Source organism: Anoplolepis gracilipes, chromosome 12 (genome assembly GCF_047496725.1).
Source record: "Anoplolepis gracilipes chromosome 12, ASM4749672v1, whole genome shotgun sequence".
In the NCBI taxonomy this organism is placed as follows: Eukaryota; Metazoa; Arthropoda; class Insecta; order Hymenoptera; family Formicidae; genus Anoplolepis; species Anoplolepis gracilipes.
This window is the reverse complement of record NC_132981.1, coordinates 6,613,855-6,632,600: the sequence shown is the minus strand read 5'-3', so window position 1 is coordinate 6,632,600 and position 18,746 is coordinate 6,613,855. Positions and strand designations below refer to the sequence as shown.

The following is an 18,746-nucleotide window of genomic DNA, read 5'->3' as shown; positions in this document are numbered from 1 at the left end:
ATGATATCCATAAGCAAGGTGTTAATGGAACATCGGGGTCTTACAATCTTCTTAAGTCTAAGCGACTTCATCGTTAATTAACTACAGAGCCTATATCGAGATTAAGTTGCCGATAACTCCGGCCGGTTTTACATAAACCATGAAAATCACGCGTGACCGACGTGTCGGAGGTATTCAACTGGAATAAAGTGAAGCGCCCGCGCCCGTGAAATCGCGAAATGACATTTATGGTAGCACGATTGTCGGTCGTAAGCGGTATTCATTTAAATATCGCACGGTGTGTGGTCCTTCGCACGCGCCCACCGTACTATGTGCTCGCGCTCGTTTGCGTGCGTGAGTGCGTGTACGTAACTTTACCGTGAGATCACGACCAAGCTATATTCATGTCGTGAGGACGATATGATTGCGTAACAAGACGGGCTATCTAAAAACTTCATCGTCGCTCGGAAGAAGCGCTATTTAAAAATATAAATAGATATCACATTACAATGGCCTGTTCGAAATGATGATAAATAAATACATCATGGTGCTTATAAGTTTCTTTAAAATGCAGACGCTCGTCTTGATTATCATATAAAAATCGCGAGGACATATAAAACTTACTATTACGCGAATGATTTTTTATCAACAGATTTCGTCTGGCCAATTCAAGAGAATAATTAAAATGTAAAAAAAAATCATGCATGTTCAAACGAATCGAAGACAACTAGTCAACAGTGTCAAAGCTTTATTCCTCGAACGATTCGTACTTCACGCCAACATAGGTAAACGAGACGTTTTATTTAACTTGCATATATCTTGTGAAGATCGTGTGATCATGTGAAGATACGTGAAATTTTTTGATTATTCAACTTATTCAACCAGCAATATGTTTTTAATTTATTCTTCTCACTTTTTTGTACAATTACGACGTAATAAAAATCTGTCTCGTTATTTCATTCTGTTAAGTATCAATAATCTCCAAACACATTTTTTTATTCAATTTTATGATTTATAAAAATGTATGTGTATACATGTTATATATACATATTGTTCTATATCGTGAAGAATGATGAGAAAGGCAATCGATAGTCATTGATAGACAGACGCTATCATGTAAGCCTATAATCAACGTGTTTAAATTGTAAAAAAATCTTTTCGGCAATATTTTCAAAATTATAAAATACGTGTTTGTTAAGAATCGAGGATAAACAACTATGTGTACTTGCAATGAGAATAATGCTGCCACGGAAGAATATCATACTGCATTTTCCGAACTTGAGACGTATATAACCTAAATTATTGATATTTTTTACGATCAAACCAAGAGATTACCTCAATTTTTTTTATTGAGAATATATTGGAAACCTTATAAACTTCAGATCAACTCCAGAAGAGTGGCGTACATCGACACGATATTATGACGAGGGAGATATTGTGCCAGAATACACGTCGACTCCGTCACGGAGAACTCGACGAGAGTTTCCACGTGCTATTCCACGAATCCCTATGAGAAGTACACGTAGAACGGATCTCACAACTGGAGTGGCCATTGTTCCACGACGAATCGATTGTAAGCATAAAACTCGTGTATAATCAGACGAATAGTACACTATGGTTCGTCGTATAAATATAACAACGTAAAATATGTAATGCGAAATATAATGAAGTAGATAAAAATTTGATGAATATGGTCCAAAATAAAATTAATAGATATCAAATTATTTTTCCCATTATTTTTACACCTTTTTTAAATTATATAATTATATTACGTTCACTATAATTAATGCTCTGCTAACTTAAGACCAAGTCTATTCGCATGGCATCATATTTATTACAGTAATTTATATAAAACTGTTATTTTTTTTAATACATGGTTGTTGCTCCTATGCTTATCTTTATCTTCTTGATTACAAAGCTAATTGCACGCTTCAAACTGATAAAACCTATATAAGATAATTATTTAATTTAATGAAATCTTTTTCTATTCAGTCGACGCCTTGTCAGATGTCGAGGATTTGGACGAAGAAGAAGATTTAGGACGTAAGTTGCGTCAATTGTTACGTTACGATTTATGTATATTACATTCAAACGTCCGAGTAATTCGCTCGATATCGTTGCATCTTTCTAGAGCTGGCAAGAGAAACGTTAGAACAATTAAGAAGCGCGGCACAAGGTCCTGCCTATGTTCCAGAACCGAGTGTGGTTCCTGAAACATACAGAGTGAGGCGCAGAAGACCGAGACAATATCCAGAATACATGAGGCAATATGTGCCCAGAATGACTAGAATTACACCTTGCGGAAAATGTTTAAGAGTAAGCAATTTAACCTCTCTATTTACAATACATAAAACTGTCTATAAATTTAATGAATCTCTCGAAATAAAGAGAGAATAATATATTTTTGAACTAAAATTAAAGTTCGATATTCTCTGAGAATATTTCTGATCAAGTTTCTTGGAGATAAAGTATGTGGTCATCTCGGTTAGAGTTGACCTAGAGCTAGGTTTCCTATCGTTCCAAGCGCAATTTTGGCTGCCCTTTCTTCCGCTCATAAATTCGTTTTCTCTGATTTTTATTCATGTCTACATTTCGCATCAATCTTTCTTTCGTTGTCCTACATTTACGAGAAGACGAAAATCTTCAGCTAGTGTGTGATTGAATCTATTTATAAATGCGACTATTTATTTATATAAATATATTGTATAAAAGTATGATTTATTTATATAAATACACATTTATATAAATATTATTAAAATATCTATAAATTATTATAGATATTAAATGATTAGCAATATTCAACTGTAAAATCTAATGTACAAATCTTATTTCCTTGACAGATGTAAAGATATTGAAGTAGCAACGAAACGCTATCAACGGATTTACAAGTATGTACATCCATAGCTCTTTGCATTTTTACACTTTACACAGTATATTTTATTTATTTGTAAATATTATCGCGAATAAACGCATCATTATTGTTCAGGTATTGCAACATACGGACAAAAATAAAGACACACGCAAAAAGTAAAGAAAATCCTTGAAGAGAAGAAGAGCGACGTTTAATTGCAGTGAAATGAGCATCTTGTTTCGCGTTCGTCGAAACTCACGACCGCGAATTGTGTTTTTACACCAATACACATGGACCAGCGAAGGTGGCCTATCACTGGACGTAAGATCGTGTTTGAGAATGTTTAATGCATGGACCGCGCGGTCGTAGGTAGGTAGATGAACGGTTATCCGATGTTTGTATGGCTATACTCCCAGCACAGATCCCGGAACCCCGAACATATCGTAGAAGTACTGCGCAAACACTCCGACTGACTGTTTCTCAATCAGAGTCGCGTACGGAAGGCGTACGGTTATAGCAACACTCGGTACACGCCTGTTTTCACGGTCGTTCCATCTCTTCCAAGTGCGTAATTTGTCATCATATAAAGCATATCTTTTAAATGCATTCAATTTTAAACATGCAACTATATATCACCATTTTGAAATGAATTTATTCAGTTAATAATTGCAGAAATTTATTAAAGATACAATTTATCATAGAATTTACAATCGGAAATATATTTTGACGTTAACTCAGAATTGAAAAAAGAAACTAAGCCTGGAAGTATCTTTATACAAATTTCATATCGCGTTTTTTAAATTTGTTTTTAATAACATTTATCTACATGTAATTAAATACAAAACAAATTTTTTAAAAATAAAACTTGATTGGAAACAATAAGATTTCGTCATTTTTATACTCGAAGATTGATGATGGATAAGCAATAATATTATTTGATTAATAAACTCAATGACTAAGTTTGAGTCCTTATTGAGGAAAAAATTTATACATGCATACGTATGCTTTATCCGTGATATTGAGAATGGTTGATCAATTCGTTGAATTTTCAGACGAAAAAGCTTACTCGGTATTTGACGTGAAATCGTTTTTGCACGATTACCTCATATCGCACGAGAACGACGAGGAGGCGCGTGCACGCAAAGACGCGCAGGACACGAGTGGTGGCGAATTTACGTAATGAAGCGATCGCCCGGGTGGTCCCGAGCGTGAGACGCGCGTACGCACGTTCCTCTGCCGTCTCGACGCGAGACGCTTGCCAAGGTGGAGAGAACAAAGAGAGAGCAGGAATCTCTCTTGCTCCTCGAGAACGACTTGTAGCTTCGGCGTCGTCGTGCTCGTCGGGTCGCCGCGAGCCGAATTAACGGCACCGGAAATATGAAGCAACGTGCACGCGCTTGAACGCATTATACGGATGGGAGAGAAACGCGTGTGCGCACACATTTTACCACCCACAATCACTTGCCAAAACATGCCTCTCCCGTGATCTCCGCGCTCCGTCAGGGCACCGGACCCGAGACGCCACACGTCAGAATATTTGAGATGGGTTCGCTCCGGGCGCTAAAGGAACCAATCGACGATCTTTCAGAGAAACGTCGTCGGCATTTATGTTCGCGCGATCTTCGGAGATTACCTTTCCCTTTTGGCGAAATATAGATTTCCTGTGTTGAAAACTTGAAGAAATCTAAAGATACTTTTTAATTATGTTTCCAGCCCGTTGAAGTTGTTAATTTATAAAAGATAAGCGCAAATTATATGTATTATGTATAATATTTTAAAACTGTCAGCTAAATAATTGTCGATCGATAATCAAATGATTTAATAATATATTGAAGACACTACGGATATATTTTCCACGATAACAGTATTTAAGCATAAAACTAAAAGAAAATTTCAATTTTTTCAAATCATCTTCCCTCCCTCCCTCCCTCCCCCCATTCTCTCTCTCTCTTGTATTCCGAGTAATCGCGAAAGAATATCTTATCACGCTCGCAGAATATATACGCGACATCCTGCAATACAAGACAGAGAACATGTGGAAACTTATGTTCGATGTCTTTGCAAATAAAGACGTCTGTTGTACACCCACGTTTCTTGCACACTCGTATGTACTCGTTTTAAGCTCATAGTACATTCTTCGATCCCATTTAATCAGATCACCACCACAATACAAATGTTAAAATATATTAATCTATCTTATAAATATTCCTCTAATTTTTATTTTGAAATATATATATATATATATATATATATATATATTTATTTTTTTTAAATTAAGGTATATATAAAATCAATTAATAATTTTATATTAAATAATTTTTATTTAAAAGAGTTTAAAGTTTGGATTTTTTCAATCAAAAAAGCTTAATTTTATTAACTCTATTTTTATCATCAAATATTATTTTGTAGAAGTATCATATAACTATCTCTTTTTATTTTCAACTAATTAAGCATATAAATTGTAGAATAAGTTAAGTTTGGCCATTTACGCTTCTCACATGGAATCTTATTTGCATGCAAGTAACCGAAAGAAATAGTTTTGAAATATCTATCAACATACGTGACAAAGTATAGATATGAGAACTGGCATGGCATAGAAAGTCTAGAATTGTCGAGAAAATGACAGTGGGAGGACGTGTTGGACGCGGAGGTGGAGAGTTGACAACGTTGATGAATATAGTCGGGTGCAACATAAATCGGCCTGTGCACAATCTTATGCACCGCAAGTACAAGGAACCCGAGCCAGTGCTGCAGCTCAGAAGCCCTCGCATCAGGTTCGCGTTGCATGCGCTTATGTTTCAATTAACATCGTGTTTCATGTGAAATTGCTTAATCCGCGCATGCGACTAACGAGCCGCTATCAACGTGATGATCGTCGGTAACTAGCTCACGTTTGTTCCGTAAACGTGAGCTAGTTAGTTATCAAACACGCGTGTCGTACCGTGGGTGCCTATTAATTTTTTCAAGATAACAGTAACGTATTTCATTATTCATACACATCATTTAAAATTATATTAATTTTAATAAGAACTATGCGTCTGTTAGTTATTTGTACTTTAATATTATAATTTAATAATTATTCAATAAAATAAAAATCTCAATATTAAATAATATGCAACCAATGATAAAATTGACTTATAAAGAATGATATATGTGTATAATTCGTATCTCTGTATTATCTGTTTTTATTAATTTTATTAATTTTCCAATTAGGTAAATCAATTATTGAATAGATACATTTATTGCCATAAATTCATTTAACTGGCTGAGATGCGCACAATTAGCTACGTCAAAATTTAAGACTTCGTCGTGAGCGAGCATAATCACGTATTGGTTCGTCTTTTTTTCTTACGATTTCTCCTTTAATCGCCAACCGTTAATTCTGCATATACAACGCTGCGAAATAATGAAACGTCGTTTACCTTCCGAATACCATTTTCGAACATCAGCGAGCATCGGCGCCTGCTATAAAGATATTTTTGGCATGCTCGCTTCGTAGACACGTTCGCGAGGATATCCTTGAGGCAAAGGATCGGCATTTTCGATCTTCCGGGCGCGCGAAAAACGAGAGATTCCATCCAACATAAGTCAACGTTACTGTCTGATAAATTCCGATGCGAGCATCGCGATTTTTCCTAAAGATTAAGTAGAATAAAGTAAACTAAAGAGAAAAGACAGAAAAAGCCTTCACCTTCCTGATTTGCGTCCATATCGGTTTATAGTTTAGCTCGCTTGTCCTATCTCCTATAGTCCTGTCCATCTCCGCGTTTTCGTCAAAATTCAAGGATATCTAGGATATTAAGTGGCGCCTAGTTTTCACCTACTCCGTACCCCCCTCCTCCCCCTTTTTCCATCTCGCTTTCTCTTTCTCCCTCATTTTGGCCGCGGCAGCGCCGGTAACCGATCCGATCCTATCAAGGATGCAGTTAATTACACGTCGCGCAACAGCCGAGCCACAAAGCCATCAGGACTCGCTCAAAGAGATCAACAAAAGAGTAGTATGCCGGGACCAGACGGGCGATAGGCTATTCGCATACCTGCCGGCTATTAACCGTTGATGCGAATCACCGTTTTATCCTCGAATTATACAAATCTGGCCGCGTCCTTTGTGCGGACCGATCGACGACCGAGAAAGGAGAGTGAGATGTGCGGTGATCGCGAAAGGTCGTGCTTTGACCCGCTCGGGCCGAATGGACCAGTCAACGTTATACGAGTTTTTTTATTAAGAAAATGTCGCGTATATTTATTACGTTTGCCATTCAGTCAAACAAGTAAATAGTATTTAATGCGACGCGATGTCGTTAAAAGCGTGCGCGCGTGTCACGTTTTTCGCGCGCTGCACTTACGAGAATGTTTTTAGTAGCGTTCTTTTGCCGCGAGAAATAATCGCACCGAATATCGCCGTGAAATGTCTTTATATTTCTCTGCGACAACACAAACAGTTCCCAACACTTGGGAGACATGATAATTAATACCTTCATTATCTTAATAATAAATAGTTTTTATATCTCATAAGAAATCGCCGCGTTAATTGCAGCACTTGAGCATTGCTCCTTCCTGACGTTATAATGCAGTTCTTACATATTAACCGATTATATAGTACTTAGAGATATCTTTTGCACGCACATGATAATAGAGAGAGAAAGAAAAAGAAAGGAGAAAGAAAAAAATAAGGAGACGGAAGACGAGTAAGAAGACAACGCGCAATATTCGGTAAATCATTGGACGTTTACTGCACCTAATTAGTCGACTGACCGGCCTCATCAGACAGTTTTGTATGTATCGTTTGAAGAAAAGCCACACGCGTGCGTGTGATGGCGCCGTGCAAAGTAGTTAATATGCGTCATCCCGCACGAGCAAAGCATTGGATGTTATCTTGAATATCGTAGAAATTTCGAGAATTTTATTAAGCCTCTTCCGACTACCTGACGATCATTCGATGAGAATTTTAATAATTGCATCTTCTCCGTTTATATCGCAAAACCTTACGTGACCAATTAAGAAATAGTATTATTAATATATCTACTATTCCATCACAATAGTTATATTTATGCATTTTTTATAATATATATAACTTTTCTTTACTCCGGATTTAATAATTTTTTAATAAAAAATAAATATTTTAAAAATGTAATATGTTTTTAAATGTAATTGTAATAAGCTTAAATATTAGGTAAAAGATCTGAGATGTAAAAATATCATCATAAATATATATTATTAAAAATTATAATAAAAAAAAATCTTTAATAAGGATTATTAAAATTATTAAAAACAGATTATTAAAAAAAATGTAATATCACTATATAATATTTTATATCGCAGACGATATAAATTTTTAAAAATGTAGAAATGTACGACTGAAAATAATTCCAGCGTTTGAAAAACTGTGTCTACATAGCAACGCTATTAAACGCGAAAGTTGCATCATCGCTCCGTGGCAATGTGTGTGATTAATCAAACAGAACAAAAATTATCGCGATATCAGTCTCATTGTGCAAAATGAATGATAACTAAACTCATTACTCGATGCAATATGACCTAAGGTATTTCGAACAGTGTAACACGATTCCCTATATAGCGCGTATTTTACGACTTAAATTAGTGGACGAAAATATCGGGAAAGAGAGAGAGAGAGAGAGAGAGAGAGATATTTCTCGAGAAAAAGAATGCGATAAATTTCTGATGTGATACTCGCTCCTGACTTCTCAAATGTTCAGAGATAAAAAATAGTATATGCTAAACTTTTTTGTTAAATTAACACGTGATTTACAGACAGAATGATTAATCGACTGTCACTTACGCTATATAAATCTCACGTTGATCAATCATCAATCGCTATGAAAAGGATAATAAATGTGAAATACAATTGGCATTAAGTTAAAGATTAATTTATGTCGTACTAGAAAAGTTTTATGTTATAGCTTGCCTGTGAATCGATTGAATTGCTTGCGAAACCCATCACAATTTGGATGGAGAACTATTCTGTATAAAAACGATTACTTGTTGTAGTAGAAAAAATGATATCTTAATGATATCTTAACTTAAAAATGATAGCTTAAAATGCGTATATTGTAATGTAAAAAATTCTTAGATTAAACTATCGTGAGAAATTTAGAAAATATGCTATGCTCTCAAAAACATTCTGAACAGTGATATTGCGTGACTATATGTCAATATACATATATATTTAAAAAAAAATATATATATATTTTTTATTTTATATATTCTTTAAGCCAATATAAAATGCCTCATTCGGTGAATAAAGTAATATGCGGTATTGATTGACAGAAGCATTTAATATTGTAAATAACAAACAATTATACTTACTTTTTAATTAGATCCATAGGCGGCACTTTTCTTCCTGGTATAGCAATCTTCTCGTATTTAACACCAACATTTGTAAATTCCTAAAACAGAAACATCAATAACATAAACGATCGCATGCATATTGTTACGTAAGAAAAGCAGAATGTTCGCTGTCGCATGAAACGCAGATGCATTAATTGAGTACGAGAACTATAATTTGATCGGCCATACTATTGTCATGTTAAACCGCCTCGGAGCACTCATTACCATCACTAATTATCACACATAAAACCGTCAATTACAAACAATACGAGTAATCATACGTCTCTGAATGCGAGCGCGTCATCCGAGAGTGATATAAACCGAACATTGGTAAACTGAAACAATTGATCGTTACGAAGCTTGCAAGGGCGGAAAGGGAATATACGACACTAATCGACACGAACAAAAGCAAGAATTCACAGTCATTCGTATCTCAGAAAATACTCCTTGACACAAGTGTGTTCACCTGGAGGCAACGACGAGTGTTACATATTTATGAAACTCTCTACTATTTATCTCTAATCAGTCAGTGTTTTAAACTTCAAACGCACTATTAGCAAACTCTAAACGAAAAATAGATTAAAATGAAAAAAATAAGTTGTCAAAAAATATACACAAATAACGTCTAAATAATTGAAATAAAGTAATAGTAAAAAAATTACTGCAGACGTATCGTATAATGAATTTACTGTTTCTAGTTATTAAAAAAAAAAATTAATCCGCTTAACAAGAACAACAACAATGTAGTTCTAATTCGTTATGAGCGATATCCAATAACAGTTACCACTCGTTTTTCCACCCTGATGACAGATCACGTCATAATAATCAATCTTTTTGACTTTGCTTTTAGCGAGATATTAGAAACTCAATCCTCGTGATCGTGCAGTATTGCTCTTAATGGTTATCTCGAGGCTATTTTCTCTTCTCCTTCGTCAATAACGCACAAGAAATTCTTTCACACGCTCAGGAGTATCTCTAATTCTTAATTTCAAAGTAAAATTATAGTAAATAAAAGAAAAAATTTAATCTTGAAAGTGTCACGATATTTGGTGATTCTATTTATAAATTTTTTAATATCTTTATATATACAAAATTTATGTAATTACATATTTAATGCAATTTATATATTCTATAGCATATATCAAAAAGATAAAAATAAAAATATAAAAATCAGCATCATATACACAAAAATAAGAGAGTTAGAATCACATTTGATTCCAATGATAAAATCTTCGAATTAAGATATGCAAGATCTTTTATCTTTATAATCTTGTTTTCGCTTGACATCTACAAAGAGGAAAATTAAAGGATCGGCTAAGCGTTTCATTATGTATGTATAATGCGCTCTAATTAGGCGTGGGCGACACCGAGAGATCTCTCTGTTAATTATCGTGGCCGGCAACGCTATTGATGAAACGCGCGCGGCGCGGCGTTTGTATTGTTTTTAAAACATATATCCCCTTAGTGAGATTCCTGGCGTGGCAAATGGCTGTCCAAACGTCGGTGAAGTCGAGACAAAAAGCAGAAGATGGAGTGACCGAACCGACTCTACGACTTATTAATATAATTGATCGGTCTTCGACCCTGACAGCTTTGACCCAGAAAACACCGCGGACATATTCTCGCTTGCTCGACACGCCGCCGGCTTGAGCGATCAGTCAGCCAATCGAGAATCGTTGGCAGCCGATTATTCCAAAAATCTAATAATAAGTTCATTAGCTCGCGGCTCCTCTACTCTCGCTACAAATTAGTTGGGCCGCTCTCGAGCATTTTTAAATCAAAACTGATCTCGATGCGATATTAATAAGTCGGAGCGAGAGTAAAGGAGGGCAGGTGAAGCGGAGGAGGAAAGAAAAATATGATAGACAAATGGAGATAATGCAGACGGTTAAACCATAAAGTTCGAGGAAGAGAGAGAAAAGAATCTGTATATCTGCTCGATCAAGGAATGCAGCAGGTGACAGCTTGCGAGAGACTGAGAAGAGAAGATGTTTCGTGTCTCGAGTTACTGAAAGGTAAGAAAGTGCGTGCATAAACATAGCGAATTACGGCTTGAAACTCGAACGGTACGCAATATGTTTTCGCATTAACTTTGCGTGGCAATATCAGTACTATTTCATCAGACGATATTGCCTGCCTGTCGCCCCTTTTTAATCGCATACAACGATCTCAAACCAATTTATTTGCGTTATATGTTACATGTGTTATCCAAAAATATTTATTTTAAAAGCAATGCAATTATCAATGGATTAATTATTAAAAATATAAAAATGTCACTATTATTCACAAGTGGATAAACTTTGGTTTTTATACACAATTGTTTTAAAAGAACATCCAATAATAATTTAAATTTCGGCTTTATCATTTACCTTTTTATCATAGTAACGACACGTGTTTGTCAGATCGATGATATACTTGAGACGGGGAAACGATTCCAGTAATTTTGTCGTTGTAAATCTGCAACAATAAATATGGTCAGAATTATAATGTGTATGAACAGTATTTCGATATATCGATCGCTCGTAAAATTGTTGCGCTACTTGAATCATAAAATATAAGCGTGACGTCTTCCTTCGCTCGCGTAGATGAGAAGATAGGAAGATCTAATCGACTGAGATGGCGCATACAGAGAGATGCTTTTCGAGGGGCGCGATCTGTACTGGATGATATATTAAGGGAAGCGAGGAATCTGAGGTTCCAAGCAAAAGGGATTGGATTAGGCGGGGGTGTCGGCCCAAATAGTTTCACCATCCCTTTCGATATATCAAAACCTTCTGAGAGACGTACCAGGTGCATGCATACGTGCGTGCGAGCATGCGTAGATACGGAAACGAGCACGGGTCCGCTTCGCCTTCGAACCAACGATTCCCCATAAATAAACAACCCTCGTTCGTGTACGCGCGCGCTGAGATGTTATTAAAAAAAGCTCCCGGTAAAATTTATTGGGATACGAGTCGATTTAAAAGCTATTAACGGCGAGCTAATGTGATCCTGTAGATTTATGTAACTGACCAAGTGAGAAGTATCGCGTCTTCGAGAGCGCACCACTATAATCATTGCTATAATTTTTATGAATGACGCGATTTATCAACGAACCGATAAAAGTATTTTTTTTTCTTTTTTTTCTTTTCGTGCATCGAGTTACCACGTCGCGACATCACTCCGTCCATCTCGCTAATGTGCTTTAGTACGTTCATGCATCATCTTCTGTCTACCAGGAGAGAAATTCTGCACCGTGCTATAAACGCAAGTACAGATATTTGCGGAATAAAGAGAGACAAGAGGTGTTTACACGAGGTCTATCTTATCCGAATGACAAGTCATGCCGATACTTACCGTTCTTGTGGCTGTAGATTCTTCGCTATAGCCTGAAACAAAAAGAAAACAACAATCATTACCAAGGAAACGTCATGAGAAATAATTAATAGCAAACTTAGCGGTAACCGCTAACTACACAATATTTCGAAAAAATTGTAAATAATCTATGGTGTTTATGAACAATTTTATTTCCGCAATCCGTTAACCATCGATGAATATCTACATACATTTCGTGAGACCTGCACGATACGCAAGTCATCTTCTATTTCTCGTTAATTAAACGAAATTAATTAATAACGCGAGCTTAATAGGCCGCACGAGACGATCGTGTATAGCTAACGAGTGATTGATTGACTCAAATCTTATGTCAGATAACGATACATGGCGGCGTCGATCAACGCAGGGAAAAAAACTTAAAGGCACGCTTCAACCACGGGCATGATGATTCGATTATAATACCAACACTCTTTGATATATCGATAGTGAACATGCTAATTCTACCCTAGACACACCGTATCGTTATGACACACATCTGTGAAAATGTGTAAAAACTATTTATTATGATTAAATAGAGGACATACACGGTTGAATGTATGAAAAATCGCAGAAAAAAATATAATTAGTATTTAGTAAATACGATATATGTATAAAAAATATTCTAATAATAATATGAAATTGAGTTAAAAATATGGCATCATATTATAGCGCATTATGTATATACGTTCATATTTTAAGATAACAAGTTGCATAGGATACGACAGAAGGTAAATTGAAACTTTCGTTAGTCGACTTGTAGCATCGCACCCGCTATGGGTGGGCTAATGGTAATTACGGGTTTAGACGTTAGCTATCCGATTGGTTGGGCGGAGAGATCGTATCTACAGATGAGTATAGAATGAGTATCGGTCGCATTAATAATAACGGAGTATGGCTTTCGTATCCGAACGTAATAATCCGACATTGACTAGCCGTGAGACCTTTTTCTATCCTTTGATAGCCAATCTTGTCCTTCGTACGTTCCACGTTTTAAGATGTAATTTCGCAGTTTCACAATCGATCGGATGTAATTTATAAAATGCTTATGCGCGAACATTACACAATGTAAAAAATACATTCGCTACATTCGCTAGAAAAATACATTTTTTAATACATTAATGTCTTTAAACAAATGCAATTTAGTAAATATGCCTGCTATTTCCTACGTAACACCATCTTTAAATGGCGAAAAGCGACAGTAATATTAATAATGTTATAATTGTATGCAATGTTGCATATATGATGTAAGAATATAAGATCAGAAATTCACAAGGAACAATGCTACGATGCAATCGTGACTAGTGAATGTTAATGTGCGCCTCACCTTTGATGAGATTCACATATTTACGCTCCAAGTAAGGACAGAACGAGCGAAGTAAATGCAAAGATTTACGAGCCTTCTGGGGACAGAACATTCGCGGCACTCCTCGACGGAAAGACCAAGATCGGCAGCCCTGGAACGTGGACCACGACCAAGGAAGAAGAAAAAGAGAGAGAATTGCAGGTAGTTTTTGCTCACCTGCGAAATTTACTAACCCCATTCGCGTATGAGGGGCAGTTTATTTTTCACATAATATATTCCGTTCTTCGAAGTTGACAGCCGAATCGCTCTCTCCGCTGATTCCACCATTCAATTTCACGATCTTTAGTCTAATATATGGGACCGTCTAAATCAGGATTATCGGCCGCGCCCGCATTGTGAATCTTCCTGACGGTCCGCACGAATTCGTGCAGCATCCGTCGTACGTCACGAACTTTCTTGCACCTTGTATCCTTCAATTTTCATTCATATTCTCGCTCATGTCTGTTAATATATATATATGTATATAGTACTGAGCAATACTTTAATATAAATTAAAGAATAGAAGAAAATTATAAATTGTTTCAATTTCTAAAAATTGAATAATATTTCTTTCTAATAGCCAAATTTCTTAAAAGGAATAATAGCAAAAAATATCTTTTCTAATAAAAAATTTTTTAGTAAAAAATTTCATAGATAGAAAGTTAAAAAATTAAATAAATAAGAAAAATCCATGCTAAATTTCAAAACTAAATCTCATTTCATTCAATTATATTTTCATTTGAACATTTCAAGAAATATATTTATTAGAATCAAATATTTCTTCTCTCTCTCACATGAATCTAGATGTGAATAGTACTTAAAAATGTACATATATAAATAGAAGGCTCCAAATAAAATAAACAAGATATACAAGAATTTAAGAAGCAAGTAAATATAAATAAGTATCAAATTAAAAATCTAAACGAACGCGAAATTTAATTAAAATGTTACAAATTTATGAAATTAGTAAAAAACATAAAAACAGATTATAAATACGCGAAGAAATTATAAACCATAAGAAATAAAACCAAATAGTCGCTAAAACCAGGCACAAATTTGGCTGATCCAAAAACAATAAGGAGACAGATGTTAAATCATATTTTGTTTCGTGCCAACAACGTATCTCTATTAGCTATAATGCAAGACATGCGCCAAAATATGTATCTTGTCTTTAATAATAGATTTTAATGTAACAAAAATTTATTGGAGTTTCAGCATTATTAAAGATTTATTAATTAAAATAGATAAAAAAAATTGCAGTTACCAAACAGTATCCATGTCTGCACATACCGATATATGTAACATAAATACACATCTGTGCTGGAGAATTTGCATATGTCATAAACGTTTATAAAAGTGAGTATTGATCAAACATAACGCGGTAAAAAGCTATCGAAAAGGTACGCCTTTATGCGCGACGTAGGCGTTAACCAACGGTTAATATTACGGTGATATTTATTGGAAATATTTACGAGAGGGGTAAACTTTCATGCCTTTGTATCGGGTGGATCATAATATTCTCAAGGTTCTCGAGTGGTCATTCGGAATCGACGGCGTAATCTCTGCAAAACTGGCGTGAGAACTTTGGCGAACCCAAGAGTAGTCAAGAATTCAAATACGAGGTATTGACAGTATGATTAAAGTTTTCGAAAAATAAAAACAACTTATTTATCTTTTTTTTGTAAAATGACAAATAATCATTCCATACAATTATCTACAACACTATTTCTATGAAAATTAAGAGGCTAAAAATATTTAAATATTTTTTATATATTTAAGTTTGACTTTTCAAAAACTTAGCTATAGAAAGCCATAATTATAAGTACCAATTATAATAACATTTTATAATTAAAATTCAATAGCGTTAAGTATAATTAAAAATTATATGCAAGTAGATTATTATATAATCTGTTCAAAATAATTTTTTATTGTTTCACTATTTCTAGTTTACTATTTTATGTGTTCACTTTTGTGATTTATGAAGCAAATTTGCATTAGCATACTAAATAACTCTTATAAATACTTTTTCATACGCACAATACGTGGTAATTTGACAAGCAAAATTAGTGTAATGCAAACTAGGACGGCACAGTAGTTCAAAAGACGAAGCAAACAATGGTGCAAGTAAACAGAGGCGCTCTCGTACTAGAAATAAGCGAAACCTCATCAAATTCTATGTCACTAAGTTACTGCATTTCTCATGAATTGCTCGTAACTTCTATTCTCCTGAATAGATGGAGCGTGGAAAACGACCAGCAAAATTATTGTTCTTTGTTGAGAGAATCATTATTTCGTTTAATACATCTACTCTCTTTTTTATTTAGCAAAATTATACAAAGATTCTCTTCATAAATAAATATTATCAAAAACTTATTATTGACTATAGTTAAAATTGATTATAATTAAAATTAATGGTAAATATTAATAAAATTAATTATATGCTATCAAAAAATTATTTTAAATTATCTAAAACTATTAATTTCTTTTTAATTTTTAAGTTATAAAAAACTTAAAATATTTAGGAAGATGCATTATCGATTCTCGAAAAAAATTGAAGCTTCTGTTTAAAAATAAAGAATCTGTTTTGACACTCTTACCACTAGAAATTATATAATTCGAATTTATAGCAAATTAGTATCTAATATCATAATTAATTAATAAAATTAAACAATTAATTGAGCGCTAATTGTTAATTTGTTACAACAAATTTTCAATTTTTTTCTAATATTAAAATAATAACATTAAAAATGAATTAAAATAATATAAAAAATATTTTATTTAATATTTTTATTTAAAAAAAAAAAAAAAAAAAAAAAATAGTTTTAAAATTGGATAACAACACATTTGAATAATAGATAAAACATGAATTCATCAATCTCCTTGCGCAGTAGGTGCACTATTTCGGAAATAAATATCTTCGTGAAGGGGTCTAGAAAATTGATTCTCTGTCCGAACATTCCAATAATCACATATCAATTTAATGTATTCTGTGGCGTTTTTATGATTCCACATTTTACTGAAAGACTACAGCCGATCGATACAATGTCGATTAGCGACCACACGTCGAGCCCCATTGTACCTGACGAATTGACTATTAGCGGGATTTCAAGAGATATCATCGACCATTATATGACAGTGAAATACAAGATATATCGAAAGTAGTTCTTTGTACGAATTTTACGTAAGAAATTCACGCACAGATTATAACTTGGAAAGTGAAATCACCGCGTGGCGATACATGTGCGAGAAAAAAATCAATAAAATAACAGACAGGTGTCAAAATTTTCCAAGACTAAGAGAGAGGTAACAAGAAACGTAAAAGAGAAATTGAATCGTCTGTATTAGCAATTACGTCAAGGTTTATTATCCAACATGGACAGGATATTACAAGCGTTTAAGAATTGATTTCAGACATCGTGTACTGCGATACATCAGCGTAGCCTCGCCATTTTGTGTGACTAACGAATTAGTACCGTTCTGACAGGAGGCTTTATAGACTACCAATTGCGCGCCGCGTGTTCCCTATCACCAACTATCGTGAACGGTCACGGCGAAAGCGAGAACGTGTTTCCCGACCGTGTATAAATAATAGGGCCGCATCGGCAGTCGCTATAATTCAATTCACACCTGATAACCGCGACCATAGAATTTCCATATTACAGGCTATAATAAAATTAAAAATATTTTCGGGGCGGTCCGCGCGCCACGGGGGTCTCCTTTCTCGTGTCCGCCAGACGAGGATCGCGATCCTCCACCGTCGTGGTTCGCCGACACTACGAATTTGTTCCCCGAATTTGTTTCTCGTTGTCGCCGGTGGTCCGTCGACGACTGTATGACATACGAGGGAACGCAAAACGATACCGCGAGACCGAAATATTTATACGCCAGATGATCGGAGCGATACTAGACGCTAGACAACTAATTACGACGAACTCCGAATAAATAATAATCTATTTGTGTGACATTTGGCAAAAAGACAATGAGTATTTGCGACCTATCATCATGTGTTTTATTGTGAGCAACACAAAACTGAAAACTTATAGTACCAGTTAAAAATCTTAACAGACAATTTACAATAAAATTTCACTTTCTTGTTTCTTTTTTTAGTTCGCTGGATTTTTGATGCAGGATTAAAATTACATTATAATGAGCTTTTATTATGTACAAAATTAGTTTACTGATCTTTTTATGTTATTCTATATTCAAAGTATAATAGACTACAAGTGAATTAACTACAAAGAGATTATGATTAGAATAATATTTGAAATTATTTATAAAATCATTATAAAATGCATAGTAATTTAAAATAAAGAAGCCAAAGAGGTCGTGTAAAATTAATTAATAAAAATCGACATGATTTCACTTTCCAACAGGAACAGTATTGCAATATCGACACAATATACTGTCCCCTTTCGCAGCAATCGCGACGTCGCCGACGTGCATTAAGCGATATTATGGGTGGGCATTACAAAGGATGGGTTATAACGCTTTCGTGTGGGTAGTACGCCGAATGGACCTCTAGTAGACTTTCTAAAATCATGGTTGCGTACCATCACTTTGCGGCATCGAGCTTCCGGTATTCACGGTGTAGTTGCAGCAAACGACCGAAATGACTTATACCGGCATTGGTATTTCCCAGTCAAGAATCGAATGCCATTTTTATTACGGAATTCTTACAGACAAGCGTACTGTAAGATCATAAAGACGCCCGCGAAATCGCATTAAGTCGACCGTCGATACCGCTATTCTCGAAACAAGGAAAATCCCGGCAGCCCTTCATCTCTATCGACACTGGACGGTATTCTCCTCCTTTTTTTCTACGCTCTGAAGAACAGCGTGTCGGTGTACCGGAGGTTCCAACGAATTGATTGT

At 34.9% G+C, this 18,746-nt stretch overlaps 2 protein-coding genes across 2 annotated transcripts in view; one reads left to right on the top strand and one right to left on the bottom strand.

Annotated features, from left to right (window-relative positions):
- Positions 1-18,746, bottom strand: part of LOC140671959 (uncharacterized) — a 44,423-nt gene that overhangs the window by 11,849 nt on the left and 13,828 nt on the right. Inside the window, exons 3-5 of the mRNA XM_072903729.1 lie at positions 12,515-12,546; positions 11,548-11,635; positions 9,158-9,237 (exon numbers count right to left, since the gene is read on the bottom strand). Of these exons, the coding sequence (XP_072759830.1) occupies positions 9,158-9,237; positions 11,548-11,635; positions 12,515-12,546 (200 nt within the window). The remainder of the gene's footprint in view (positions 1-9,157; positions 9,238-11,547; positions 11,636-12,514; positions 12,547-18,746) is intronic.
- On the top strand, positions 1,197-3,154 carry LOC140671962 (uncharacterized). The gene is made up of 6 exons (XM_072903740.1): positions 1,197-1,264; positions 1,362-1,552; positions 1,972-2,022; positions 2,111-2,295; positions 2,820-2,867; positions 2,966-3,154. The coding sequence occupies exons 1-5, from the start codon at positions 1,197-1,199 to the stop codon at positions 2,823-2,825; spliced, it is 501 nt and encodes a 166-aa protein (XP_072759841.1). The 3' UTR covers positions 2,826-2,867; positions 2,966-3,154.

Coding starts and splice junctions, on each gene's coding strand:
- LOC140671962 (XM_072903740.1), top strand. CDS start 1,197: ATGTGTACTTGCAATGAGAATAATGCTGCCACGGAAGAATATCATACT. Junction 1,553..1,971: donor TGTTCCACGACGAATCGATT/GTAAGCATAAAA, acceptor TTTTCTATTCAG/TCGACGCCTTGTCAGATGTC. Junction 2,023..2,110: donor CGAAGAAGAAGATTTAGGAC/GTAAGTTGCGTC, acceptor GCATCTTTCTAG/AGCTGGCAAGAGAAACGTTA.